General features: G+C 36.1%; 1 protein-coding gene across 1 annotated transcript in view; it reads left to right on the plus strand.

Moving 5' to 3' along the window:
* LOC123313104 (alpha-1,3-mannosyl-glycoprotein 4-beta-N-acetylglucosaminyltransferase B) overlaps positions 1-14,864 on the plus strand; it is a 174,188-nt gene that overhangs the window by 147,442 nt on the left and 11,882 nt on the right. The window contains exon 10 of the mRNA XM_044897834.1: positions 12,674-12,789. Within this exon, the coding sequence (XP_044753769.1) occupies positions 12,674-12,789 (116 nt within the window). The remainder of the gene's footprint in view (positions 1-12,673; positions 12,790-14,864) is intronic.

The following is a 14,864-nucleotide window of genomic DNA, read 5'->3' on the forward strand; positions in this document are numbered from 1 at the left end:
ATGATTGATCATCATATAAATATTTCCCCAGCAGGAAATTTCATATAATTCGTGAAAGTATCAATAAACATATTTAAAATTATTGCCCTTTTCTCTATACCACACATGTTTTTGCTCAGGGAAGGTGAAATGTTTAAAAAAATTCACTTTAACGATTAATTTTTCTCTGTGCAGCCAGAACGCGAAGCAGGGGTCCTTTTATCTTCCCAAATCACGAGTAATTTCAGTGTATATAAAATCAGACCCTGGCGAATGAGATAATAATGTTGTTTTACACAACTCTCAAGTTTTTTTACATTAATAAAAATCAGAAAAAAAAATTTCAGGTATTATTTTTTTTATACGGAATCTATTATTTTATCAGCACTTGAAAGTTTCAAATACGAGAAAAATATAGTTGATTTGAAAACATTTTCGAAGTTGATTTCAGTCAGAGACAACCTCTGTTGTCAGTACAATAATTGCTTTAAATTAATAGAAGAAAGTCTATAAATCTACCGACAACCACCCAAAAATGCAACATGGAGGATCAGCGGAATGGTAGAATTCCCGAGTTTACTCGATAACTTGGTTGAAGCGGCAACGTTGATTTATTCTCTACCAGCTACCAGCTTGACGTTTACTACCAGGGACTACTGTTATCTCTCTTTTCTACCACCCCCCTCTCTCTCGTTGGTATTCCTCGATGCGGTGAACGGGAAAACCACGTGAAGGCCTGTCCATGTATTATTAGGTCTATGTTCTATATCACAAACGGTTTTATCGAATGAAATGAATTTCGGAATATAGTTTTTCATTTATTTGATTAATCTTTTTCGAATACAAGATATCACCCACGTCCTCCAGTTTCCTCATTGTGACCATTACGTAAGCTATGTGAAGCTAGCACCCCCAAATGCGAATTTTGAAACAAAAATTTCAGGGTCGTTTGTCCATCGTAGGTCCACGTTTGTCCACCCTTTTTTTTCATTTGTCCAAGCACCGTTTGAGAGATATGGGAAAAAAACTTTTTTCAGTGTATTTTCTGAGCAGCACCCCCAAATTGCAAAAACAAGTTTTTGATGGTATAGATCGTTTGTCCAACGAAAGTCCACTTTTGTCCACCCAATTTTTTCATTTGTCCACCCTCAGAACCGTAGAAATCCACCTTTTCAAATTTTGGTAAGTGTGAAGTTAGCACCCCCAAATGAAAATTTTTGAACCAAAATTTCAGAATCGTTTGTCCACCGTAGGTCCATGTTAGTCCACCGTTTTTTTTTAATTGTCCAGGCACCGTTTGAGAGATATGGGAAAAAACTTTTTTCGGTGCATTTTCTGAGCAGCACCCGCAAATTGCAAAAACGTTTTTTTGATGGTACAGATCGTTTGTCCAACGTAAGTCCACTTTTGTCCACCCAATTTTTTCATTTGTCCACCCACAGAACCGTAGAAATAAACCTTTTAAAATTTTGGAAAAGGTGAAGTTGGCACCCCCAAATGAAAATTTTTGAACCAAAATTTCAGGGTCGTTTGTCCATCATAGGTCCATGTTTGTCCACCCAATTTTTTCATTTGTCCACCCACAGAACCGTAGAAATAAACCTTTTAAAATTTCGGAAAGTGTGAAGTTGGCACCCCCAAATGAAAATTTTTGAACCAAAATTTCAGGGTCGTTTGTCCATCGTAGGTCCATGTTTGTCCACCTTTTTTTTTCATTTTTCCAGGCACCGTTTGAGAGATATGGAAAAAGAAGTTGTTGCGGTGCATTTTCGGAGCAGCTCACCCAAATTGCGAAAACGTGTTTTTTTATGGTAGGGATCGTTTGTCCAACGTTAGTCCACTTTTGTCCACCAAATTTTTCCATTTGTCCGCCCACAAACCATAGAAATCAATCTTTGAAAATTTTGGAAATTGTGAAGTTGGCACCCTCAAATGGAATTTTTGAACCGAAATTTCAGGGTCGTTTGTCCATCGTAGGTCCATGTTTGTCCACTTTTTTTTTCATTTGTCCAGGCACCGTTTGAGAGATATGGAAAAAGAAGTTGTTGCGGCGCATTTTCTGAGCAGCTCACCCAAATTGCGAAAACCTGTTTTTTATGTTAAAGATCTTTTGTCCAACGTTAGTCCACTTTTGTCCACCAAATTTTGTCATTTGTCCACCCACAGAACCATAGAAATCAATCTTTGAAACTTTTGGATGAAAGTGTGAAGCTGAAACCTCAAATGCGAATTTTGAAACCAAAATTTTAGGGTTTTTTGTCCATCGTAGGTCTGTTTGTCCACATTTTTTTCATTCATCCAGGGAGCGTATGAGAGATATAAAAAAGGGAATTTTTCCATTGCATTTTCTGAGCAGTTCCACCCTATTGAGGGAAAGCGTTTTCCGCAATTCCACTACAATCTAGGCAATTATTTGATTCGTTCACTCGCAGAACCATAAAAAACAATTTAAAAAAAAAGTGTTATATTGGCATCACAAAATGCAAATAAGGATTTCTTCATAAACTTTTTAGGGTTTTCACTTCCAATCTCTGAAACAAAATCAATTAAAAATGAAATAAATTTCAATCGATATCTGAAATAAGGATTTGTTGATGTTTTTCAATTTATGGGGAATATATGGGTAAATAATTTGATCATCTGTTTTCCTTTCTATTATTTATTTGAAACAAAAAATATGGACAAGACTTCGAGTACCTACATTAATTTATCAGTTTCCTCATTTGATGTAAATGGCGATGACTGGATATACAAAAATATTGTCCTTGACTGATTGCACTTTTCGTGACATATCATCGCATTTTGTCCTGTTCCCGTCTTGTAAATGCGACAAAGTGTTGGGGATAATGGACAATCACCCCGCCTAGCATATATTTTTCATGTATTGCCTCAATATCCACAGGAATTTCGTTCAATTTTATTCCATCAGGAAATAGATCTTTCTCAATTTCAAATACAAGATCCAAATCGAAACATAATAAATCCGAACACACTTTGGCGAGTTTAGATTCAGAACTGCAGGTTCTTTTTCCATATCTTTCAAACGGTGCCTGGACAAATGAAAAAAAAGTGGACAAACATGGACCTACGATGGACAAACGACCTTGAAATTTGGGTTCAAAAATTTCATTTGAGGGTGCCAACTTCACACTTTCCAAAATTTTCAAATATTGATTTCTATGGTTTGTGGGTGGACAAATGAAAAAATTTGGTGGACAAAAGTGGACTAACGTTGGACAAACTATCTCTACCATAAAAAAACACGTTTTCGCAATTTGGGTGAGCTGCTCAGAAAATTCACCGCAACAACTTCTTTTTCCATATCTCTCAAACGGTGCCTGGACAAATGAAAAAAAAAGGTGGACAAACATGGACCTACGATGGACAAACGACCCTGAAATTTTGGTTCAAAAATTTTCATTTGGGGGTGCCAACTTCACACTTTCCAAAATTTTACAAGGTTTATTTCTACGGTTCTGTGGGTGGACAAATGAAAAAATTGGGTGGACAAACATGGACCTACGATGGACAAACGACCCTGAAATTTTGGTTCAAAAATTTTCATTTGGGGGTGCCAACTTCACACTTTCCAAAATTTTAAAAGGTTGATTTCTACGGTTCTGTGGGTGGACAAATGAAAAAATTGGGTGGACAAAAGTGGACTTACGTTGGACAAACGATCTATACCATCAAAAAAATGTTTTTGCAATTTGGGGGTGCTGCTCAGAAAATGCACCGAAAAAAGTTTTTTTCCCATATCTCTCAAACGGTGCTTGGACAAATGAAAAAAAAGGGTGGACAAACGTGGACCTACGATGGACAAACGACCCTGAAATTTTTGTTTCAAAATTCGCATTTGGGGGTGCCAGCTTCACATAGCTCATTACGTACCATAAAAATACCAAAAATTCAAAGAACCCAAAACTCTTGAAACTAAGTTGGACGTTAGCTAATGAATATTTGAACGTTTTGTAAAATAAAAGTATTCTTCATATTTTCTCGTATAATGCGCCGTTTTCGGGTGATTTGATGTTCAAAAATGAAAAAGTATCTGTGAAATTTTAAAAATTGGATACTTTTGCTGAATACAACTCTGTTCAAAAGATCCACAGATGTATAGCGTCACAGATTTAGCTAGTTAATCTGAAGGTAATTTTGTTTTTCCAGAGGAAGCACAGCTCATTATGAAAACTGAAAATCGCTATATCTTTTTATTAGGCAAAATCCAGAAAAATGGTATGGAAAAAAAGCGTTTCTTTTGACCTCAAGAATCTGCTGTAAAATATTTGTACGAGTCAAAGACCCTGTATTTTTGATGAATACCGTAGATTCAGGTGACTTGGGACGATTGTTGAATTCAACTAGTCATATTCTCAAAACGGTGACATATTTTTATCTGAAAAAGAGGTTCGAATATGCCTAATTACTCTTAACTATTGATCAGGATATCCTACCATGCTTCAGAGTTCGGATATAAATTTTGAAAAAATTTACATAATATACTTGTCGCAAGTCACCCACCGAGTTGGAAGGCTTGGGACACAAGTTAAAATCCATTGATTTCTCAATTATCAAAGGAAATAGGTGACTTGGGACGGTGTATAGTTTCGAAAAATTAGAATTTGTGATTATATAGTTGAAATTCGGTGAGGAAATTAAATGATAAACCCCTATCATAGCGAAAGTAAATAGATTGCAACTCAAATGTAAAAAAACTAAACAAAACAAGGGAACTTTGATTTCTTTCATTCTTTGGCGATTTCTTTGTGGAAGTAACGTAAATAATAATATCCTGCGAAAAATCGGCATATTTCCTGCTGCCATTGCGCCGCTTGTATCCGTTCGGCATTGCCCCAAGTTACCCAATGAAACAACAAAATAAATGAATGAGATCCGTGTTGCCGTTCAATTTGTAAACAAGCTTGTTTCATGACATATCTAATATCCCAATATCCCACGTATCCAGAAAAAAAATACACAAGCACAAAGTGAAACACATATACAGGACACTGAAAAGTATAAGGGCCTTAAAAAAACACGCTTTTACTCTCCTGAATTCGTTAATTTTTCCTGTCAATTCAAAAGCTTTGGTCACGGCAAACTCAACAGGAATTAATTGTTAAACTAACCGAAAAGACGCTACACAATCTTATAAGTTTGTCCCTTTACTCATAAATGGTAAGAAACAAAGAAATCTGCAAAAAGAAAAGAAAGAGAGGTAATTGTCCCAAGTTACAGGACTGTCCCAAGTCACCCGAATCTACCGTACTCATATGAAAACACGAAACATGTGGCTTTTTCTGGGTTAGGACACAAATGCCACTCGAAAAAGTAATTCCTCAAAATTTCCAAATCTGTAAAGAATACTCTATTCTCTATGCATTTAAAATCAGAAAGACCGTTATTCTAAGTTTTGAAACTACTACTACTATACTATTATACTCAACAAAAACACGAAACTATTGCGGTAATGAGGAATGAAAGATCTATAAAATTATATGTTATCAAAGCACCTCGGTCTCCTCTTTCTACCCTGGTTGTATTCGAATTTCCCAATGAATCACCCTGTATAGATTTGCCGAGCCCTAAAAACGTGTCGTATTTTCTCGAAACACAAGAATTCCTATAGGAGCAATGCGAACTGAAGAAAAACAAAAAGTTCTAAACGTTCTCATCTGAAAAGCCCTCAGTTTACTAGTTTACAGTCCACGGTCCCACAGCGCCCAGCGGGCTGCATTTTGGAAATAAACGATTTCGGCCCTTTGGAAGTTCCGTGCGAGGGAACTAAAGTTTCGGCTTATTTTTCACGGCGTCCCGGCTGCCGTGAAGCGAAATTTCACTCCGGTCGAAAATATTGCAGCTATTAATTTTTCAATGTGCAGGTTAGGATTGCGTCCAATTATTTTCGCGCTAAGCTCTACTCTCGCCGAAACGAATATTGTTTCGCTGCCGCAGTTGGTTGTCATTGTTGGGATTATTCGCAAAAAGCCCGCTTTCAGCCTACGGGATGAATTATTTTCCATTCAACAGACGGAGTTTCGTTGTTTTTCTTCCGCCCGAGGAAGATTTCCACCCTCAAGGTTTCATATAAGACTCCTCTTCAAATGAAGACGTTCCTGTTGTTTTCGTTTCATTATTATTTATTACCAATAATGAAAACCTGCTCTTTCGTGGAATTTGAGAAGGATAATGCCTCCATGTGAAGGAAGGTTGTCTGGATTTGACCCTCCCTTGATTGGACCACAACCTGTTATAAAGCCATCGGCGTAGTTAATAAGGATCATTGACTGCCATCAACCTAATGCTCAAATACCAACCTATTCCCAGTTCGTTATTACGAGGATATATTGACAAATTCTTAGCCTACTATAGAACCAAACAAAATTTCGATGTCAAAATATTTTATTACTCAACATATTCTCCTTTTAATTGGATACATTTATTACAGTGAACCTGCAACGCCTCTAGATCTTTCAAAAAAAATGTTTCTTCTTGCTCTGCAAACCAGACCTCCACAGCTTTTATTACCTCCTCGTTGGAGATAATAGTTGGATGGAGCCACATCTGACGAATAAGGGAGGTGTTCTAGTAATTCAAACACTAAATCTCCAATTTTTTGCATGGCGACATGAGATTTGTGTGTAGGGGCGGTGTCTTGCAAAAACAAAACACATTTGGATAGCTTTCCGCGTCTTTTCTCTTTAATTTTTTCCTGTAGAGTGGTCAGTAATGTCGAATAGTATTTTTCGGTTATTGTTCTACCCTTTATCCAAAAAATCAATCATGATTGCACCATGGCAATCCCCAAAAAACTGAAGCAAGAACTTTTCCAGCCGATTTTTTGATACGAAATTTCTTAGGTCTTGGAGAACAAGAGTGTCGCCATTTCATCGATTGTTGCTCTGCTTCTGGATCGTAGAAATGTACCCAAGTCTCATCCATAGTCACAATTCGGTTTAAGAAGTCTACATCGTTTTCAAATCTAGCACAGCTATGCTTCTACCCTTGCACGCTTTTGGTCAACATTCAAACATTTGGGGATCCATTTTGCAGCAATTTTTCTCACGTCCACATTGACGTGAACTATATGATGAACGCGTTCGTATGAAATATTCAGTGCTTCAGATATCTGTTTTAGCCCAATTCGACGGTGTCATAAAATCATGTCATGATGAACTGCATCGATATTTTCGGAGACTGACACAGAAACTGGCCTTCCCGATCAGTCATCATCTTTAATGGAAAATTTACCTCTTTTGAAGCTTGCAGTCCAATTTTTCACGGTCGCATACGATGGACATTGATCACCAAAGGTATTGAGCATATCTTCGTAAATCTGCTTACCTCTTAACCCTTTTAAATACCGGTACTTGATAATGGCCCGATACTCCAATTTTGCGATTTTCACAATTTTTGTGGACATCTTTCTTTCAATTTATTGCGTAACTCTGGTTTACTTTTTTGACCTCAAACTTCACATTGACACTTCTAATGAGTTATTGTTCGTTGCTTTGGTGAGGCAATATTTTTTTATGCATGGAACTGGTCTAGGCTAACTCAATATCAATATTTATCCTCGTAAGAACAAGCAGATGGATTAGGCTTTAGAACAGGTGGTGGTACAATCAAGGAGAAGGTCAAATCCAAGCAACCTTTCCTACACAGTAGAGGCATTGTCATTTTTAAATTTCTGTGAAGGTTGTGATTGTTCTTTTACGAAAACCAGCAGATGGCTAGAACAGTTGGTGGTCCAATCGAAGAAAAGTTTCAATCCCGGCAACCTTCCTCTACTTATACACTTCTCAAAAATTGGAGTCAAAAATCTGCGTCTACATACTTATAGTAGTAAACCTGCCTGAAATGGCAATAGTAAGGAAGGAGACTGCCTTAGCGTAGCAGAAAAATATAGAAAATTAAGATTCTACCAAGTGAAGGTTGCAGCATTAAAAAAGTTAGACCTGGAAATCAATGTTTCATGTCTTGTGGTGCCTTTTCTAGGTCTTTCTACTGCTTTTTATTTACTCGGCATAGTGCCAATGAGGTTATCGATGAAAGTTTGAGGAATGATCGCCGAATATTCATCAAAGCATTCACGAGTTGTTGTAATGCCTGCAGTGGGTCAGGTAAGCGGTGTAATTGCTGTCATAAGGCAGACCACACATATAGTGAGTGTTATCAATCTCTCGAGAAATATCCTTGAAAAATGTTTCGGGGGTTATACAGGAAAATTACGTAATAACACCATATGAGTTGCAATAGCCCATTATCGCACTTACAGACCTATCTTTCAAATTTTTTTTTGGCACTAAGTGTCATGAGCACCATATTTTGGTTGTGTAATACGCAAAAAAACACATGGTATGTACAGAAATACTGAAAATTTAATTCAAGTGCAAAAAGTAAGGTTCCTCTCGAATATTCACTTCTTCACTTCATTAGGGCATACAAATAATATTTGTAATCATTCAGTAATTTCTACAAGACGAGTCTTTGACTCGTACAAATATTTTAACAGTATATTCTTGAAATCAAAAGTAGTACTTTTTTCCTATACCATTTTTTCTGATTAGGCCCTGATAAAAAGATATTGCCATTTTAAGTATTCAGAATGAGCTATGGCACCCCTAGAGAAACAAAATTCCCTTCAAAATAACAATTTAAATCTATGACACTTCACATCTGTGGATCTTTCAATGAACAGAGTTGCATTCAACCAAAGTACCTACCCAATTTTTCGAATATCACAATTTTTTTTTTTTTAACATCAAATTACTCTAGAACGGCGAGAAAATATGAAGAATATTTTCATTTTACAAAACGTTCAAATATTCATTAGATAGCTTCCAACTAAGTTTCAAGAGTTGGGGGTTCTTTTAATTTTTGGTACTTTTATGGTACGTAATGGTCATAATGAGAAAACTGGAAGACATAGGTGAAAACCTATACCGAAATTCGTTTCATTCGATAAAACTAAAACTAACATTTTCTTATGGTTTTTCAACAACCAGTATCGTTTAAGCCAAACTGATTGGGAAAAAACTGATATAAAAAGTGTATCTTTTGACCTCTAGAATCTACTGTTTTACGAGTCAAAGACTCATTCTGTATAAAAATATATAATAATAGTGCTTAGCGGCTTAGCCTGTGGTTATTTTGTACTTTAACCCTTAACAAGAGGTAGAAGAGCAGAAGGCTACAGGTCTCCAGACAGAAGGGAACATCTGATCTCATATCCTTGGATCACTCAAAACTGTAGGCTCCTTCCAGGACATCAAGAAAATTGTTGATTACCTAGAATCTGATGCAGCAAAAGCTAAAAATCACAGAAAATCACAGAGAATATCAACCTACAAAATTCCATAGCCTAACTGTAAGAATGGTACATTTTCTGTAAAGAGTAAATCATCCTGGAGTTGATCGATCAGACCACAGTAATAGTAGAGAAAAAAACTTACTCCACGACATACGTGCAGTAGTTGCAGGACAGAATGAGCGAAGAAATTTCTATTTTAACGCTGCTGATGTGCAGACCAATACTCGCATTTACGAACTCGTGTCGTGACCATCACTATAAAAGTTTAATACCCGTATCTTCGAAGGCATTGGAACCTACCGACTCATCCCGGTCAGCGGTTTTTCCCGTTTTTCCATCGAATTTTCCATCAGCAAAGCTTAAACTCCATTCGACCAATGTGAAGGAATCAGAACGTTCGAGAAATCGGCTTTTCGTGCCATCCAGAAGAGAGTTTACTGTCCAGTTGTCGAACTTCGATTATCCGTCTTATAACTACGACGTCTCTTTCCAATTTTAAGAGTTCGCCAAAAGTTCTTCTTGAAAGGTTACGATGGCTGCAGTTTTTCATTAGTGCCCAGTTTATGTGACTTCCCGGCATTATGGCTCTATTTGGTGTTTTAGAACACGTTGATCGTGACAGGAATTCATTTCGAAATTCAAATCCTTGTTTGTGTCACTATTTAAAATGATTATTTTCGTTATTTCATAAGATTCAGTTTCAAACTGTTTCAACGTCTTGACTTATAGATAGATAGATAGATAGATAACCTTTATTTGATCTAAGAATCACAGATTGTTGATCACGTCACAAAAGAGAAGAAAAAAAACACAATGATAAATCACACATCGTATCACACTTAGGACACAGTCCTATTGAAAGCAGGAAGAAGCAGAATAAAAACTATATTTCGCATGTAAATCTCTCGACTTATCAATCCAATTAGAAACAGATAGCTACTTGATGGTGGTTCTTATTAACGTTATTCGATTTTGCCAAGGCTTCCACCCTAGCACAAAAACTCGATTTCGAAAATCTCTATTTTCTTGGGTAGAAAATGACCAAGGGGTTAGACCCCCTAAAATGACCTATATGCTCGCCTATATGCTACTGTTGTCTGAAAATCAGGATGTTCTATAACTGTCTTAGCACATAGAGTGCGTAGAATTTGTTTGGAAGATTCTAGAAAACCAAACAGTTGATGATTCAATAGAGAATTGCATTCCAGAGAGCTTTTCTCTTGAACAGGTCCAGATATTTGAAATTTTGGTAAGAAAATATAGGTTTTCGAACACGCTGAATCTATTGCGAGCAACTTCGAAAGTCTATCTCCCTTCTATTCTATTCTATTCTATTCTATTCGTTTTGATTTTCATCTTGGAAGTGGCATTTTTCAAAAATTGCAAATTTCATTTGAGAATTCGTCAAGACCGAACGGTTGTGCCGAAATGGATGAAATCTTGAGATTTACCACAAGAACAGTGGCTCTTTCAGAATATGTATAACATTCGAATCTATGATGATTTTCCTGGAAGATACGCGACTCAAAAATTTACCTTCGAATAATTCCTAAAAAGATGGGGTCAATCAAAATTTCTTGAAGACCGAACGGTTATGGCGAGATGGATGAAATCTTGAAATTTATCACAAGAAGAGTTGCTTCATCAGAATATTTATGACTTTTAGATCTACGATAATTTTTCTGGAAAATACGCGACTCGAAAATTGACCTTCGAAAAATTCCCAAAAAGTTGGGTGTAGTTGAAACCTCCTCAAGACCGAACGGTTGTGCCAAAATGGATGAAATTCTCAGATTTATTACAAGAAAAGTTGCTGTTTCAGAATATGTATCACATTCAGATCTACGATAGTTTTCTTGGAAGATAATCGACTCGAAAGATGACCTTCGTAAAATTACCAAAAAGTTGGGTTCAGTTGATACTTCCTCAAGACCGAAAGATTTTGCCGAAATAAATGAAATTCTTAGATTTATTACTAAATGAGTTGCTGTTTCAGAATATGTATCAAGTTTAGATCTACGATAATTTCCTGGAAGGTAATCGCCTCGAAAGATGACCTCCGAAAAATTCCCAAAAAGTTGGGTTCAGTTAAAATTTCCTCAAGATCGAACAGTTGCGCCGGGGTGGATGAAATGTCGAGAATTATCACTAGAAAGGTGCTTGCCTTTTTAGCAGGATTTTTAATTACGAAGCTATGACCCAAAGTTATGTTAGTTTGAATGGGAACACTAGATTACTGTGCATTTTTTTGAAAATTTTTACTGATTTCAAAAATATATAACATCATATGGTTTGTATCAATATAAATAATAGAAAATGGTTAAACATGTTTTTTCCCTATATTTCCATGGTTTTTACTTTTGAAGGCAATAGAAAAATGTTTCATCTTATGATTACCCATAGACATAGAGACATGGACTGAGCAATGTCAGCATGAAAATGTCTTTTTTATAGAAAGAGAGAAATGATGGTCGGGCAGTTACCTGTCTCTTTTTTGTTCACATAGAGGTGAGTGTGGACCAATCAAAATTCTAGAAAAAGACAACTGCATGCTCGACGTGCGTTTCTCTCTGTCACTTTTTTTGACCGTATTTCATGCATAGATATAAAGGGAAGGCACAGTCCATGTCTATATGTCTATGAGTCTATGTGATAACCACAGTCTCCTTCTATTGGTCCTTTCATTTCTATGCTTCTTACTCAATTTCTCCAAGATTCAAATTTTGTGGAAATTGTTAAAAAGCATAGAAAAAGTGACATTGCCGGAAGGAGACTGCTATTGTTATAGGAAGCTCTTTTTTTCTGTGCTTGCAAAAGTTGAAACCAAATAATATTGAGTTTTTGACCATTTTCTATTATTTATATTGATACAGATCATATGATGTTATATATTTTTGAAATCAGTAAAAATTAGGCTTTCAAAAAACTGCACAGAAATGTAATGTTCCCATTCAAAAAAAACATAACTTTTGGTCATAGCTTCGTAATTAAAAATCCTGCTAAAAAGGCAAGCACGCCACTGGATTCTACTCAAAAAAGTGCCTGTATAATGTTTCAATTTCAGAGCTCTATCATCAGTAGGTATTAGCGGAGATATAAATTTATTTCGAAATCGCCATTTTTCCAATTTTCGCTTATAACTCGAAAACAAAAGAAGGTGGCCAAAAATGACTACTACTCTTGTTAGTTTCTCAGAAAACGGGAACGAGAATGGGGTATCAGATTTTGTCTATCTCCTCTAGTTTAAAAGCTGTAGTGCTAAAACATCGAAATTTGCCCAGCCTGTATCTACATAAATCCTGACTATTGAACAGAAAGATATCATGAATTGAATATCAGCCGATAAATGATGGATCTAATCCGAAAAAAATTCTGTTTCAGGAAAGTTCGACGACGTCGGAATAGCCCAGGGAACAGTGGACGACTCCTTGGGACCGCTGCAGGCGATGCGACTCTTCGTACACAGCGAAACAGAAAACTGGGCCATCCTTAGCGAAGTAAGAATGAATAAAAATCCGTCTCGCTTAGTGGAGATTTAAATTTCGTATTCCGTTTCAAGTTTTCCACTTGTTTCCGGCGAATGCGTTCCGAGGAATTTTCACGGAAATTATTCGGGCTCAAATCCTCTGGGATCGTCTCGCAGGATGACCTTTCACATTTTCACGGAGCGTGGAGGAATAGGGATGGTTGGAATGAAAAAAAATTGGGGGAAACTATCGTCTGATTTTTATCGGGATGAACTGGAGAAGTTTTAACGAACGAACTCAGAGAAGGAGTTGATTTTTTGTCGACATGCATTTCTTTAATTTGTTTTTATTCCTTCATTTATTCGCTCTACCGTGACGAAAAAGTGGTTGCACACATACAGGGTGATTCGATACGAGGGGAATACAAACTTGCCAGCCTTATACAGATGTTTCGTAAATTTTTTTACATAAAATTGGAAAATGTCTGAATTAGTAATACCTAATTGAAACAGTGGAATACTATTATCTGACAGAAGCATTTTCATAATCAATTTAAAAGTAGATACCCTTGATTTCAAAACCTCCTTTAGTCCTACTAAAAATGGCTGTTGATATTTCAAGAAGCATAAGTTCCGAATATTAATTTTAATGAATTGATAAATTTATCTATCGCGAATATCTCGAGAAGGGTTAGAAATATTATTAGAGAGAGAGAGAGAAACATAACTTTATTGATACAAAGGATCAATTGGCTATCGACCGAAGTCTTCCTGCCAGTTACACATATATATTTGTTAATTAATAAATTAGTTAACTACAAAAGTCATTCTATAGATTGTAGGTGTTCGTAAAGTGGTAATGTTGGCAGTTTCGCCCGTGTTGCATACTGTGTTTCATAATGATGAATTAATGGTTCCATTATATCTTTGTTCGTCTGCTTCCCAATGAATTTCTTACCCAGTCTCTCAAGTCTCTTCAGTATTGGCTCAACTCCAGTTGTTTCATAAAGTAGTGAATTAGAAGGGTTGTGCAAAGGATTATTAGGATGTCTCATTTTCGTTATTTTCCTTAAGCATGTTCTTTCAGCTGCTTCAAGATTTTTTAGGGTTGTTTTAGTTGAGTTTAGTAAAATTGTATTTCCATATTCTAGCATCGGTCTGCATATCATTTTGTATATCGAAGTTGCAGTTTTCATATTGATACCCATGTTCTTATAGGTGAGCGATCTAAAATGACCCGCACGTGTTATAACTGCTTTTTTCTGCGTTCTTGTATGTGACTCAACTTGTTGTCAATAAGTATACCCAAATATTTGCACATGTTTGTGGGCCTAATGCTGTTCTTCCCAATGTTGATATTTGGAGAGATTCTCTTGGTTTTGTGGTTGAAAATAATGAGTTTTGACTTATTCGGATTGGGCTGCATTCTCCATCTTCTCATCCATGCTACAGTGACATCAGTTAGTTTTTGTAGCTGTAAAATACACTTTCCCAATGTTGTATTGTGGGTGATAAGAGTTGTGTCATCTGCGAAATATTATTATATTGATGAAAATATCAACTTATAAAGAAGAACTGCTGTTCTAGTTGCATTCAGCTTTTTTCCATTTTCATAGTTTTTTCATGGAATTAGATTAATTTGGCCACTACAAATGAGTTAGTTAGATATTCCAAAACTCCTGGTTGTCAATTTTTATATGTTACTGCCAAGATTTTGACAAGAGCAATTTTTTTTAAAGAACTGTCACATTGACTCTGGTTGACTACTAACATTTGTGGGCGTCATATATATACTCCATTCACTTTTATTTTAGTATTCGGGTTAGCCATAAAAATTTGACACATTCCACTTTCTAGGCTCGGTTGTTCAATTCTGGTTTAAACCGAGATTAAAGTTAATCCTGGATTAACGTGACAGATTTGAACGGAAATGTCAAAATTAATCCAGGATTAACTTTAATCACGAACTCAACAACCGGGCCTTATAGTACGAAAATTTTAGGTAAGTTATAATTGACGTTTATACAAACAGATTGAAGGCATACCAAATCTATTATTTGCATAGAAAATACAAGAGATCAGTTTTTTAAATATATTTATTTTTGC

The sequence above is a fragment of the Coccinella septempunctata genome, chromosome 1 (assembly GCF_907165205.1).
Source record: "Coccinella septempunctata chromosome 1, icCocSept1.1, whole genome shotgun sequence".
NCBI lineage: Eukaryota > Metazoa > Arthropoda > Insecta > Coleoptera > Coccinellidae > Coccinella > Coccinella septempunctata.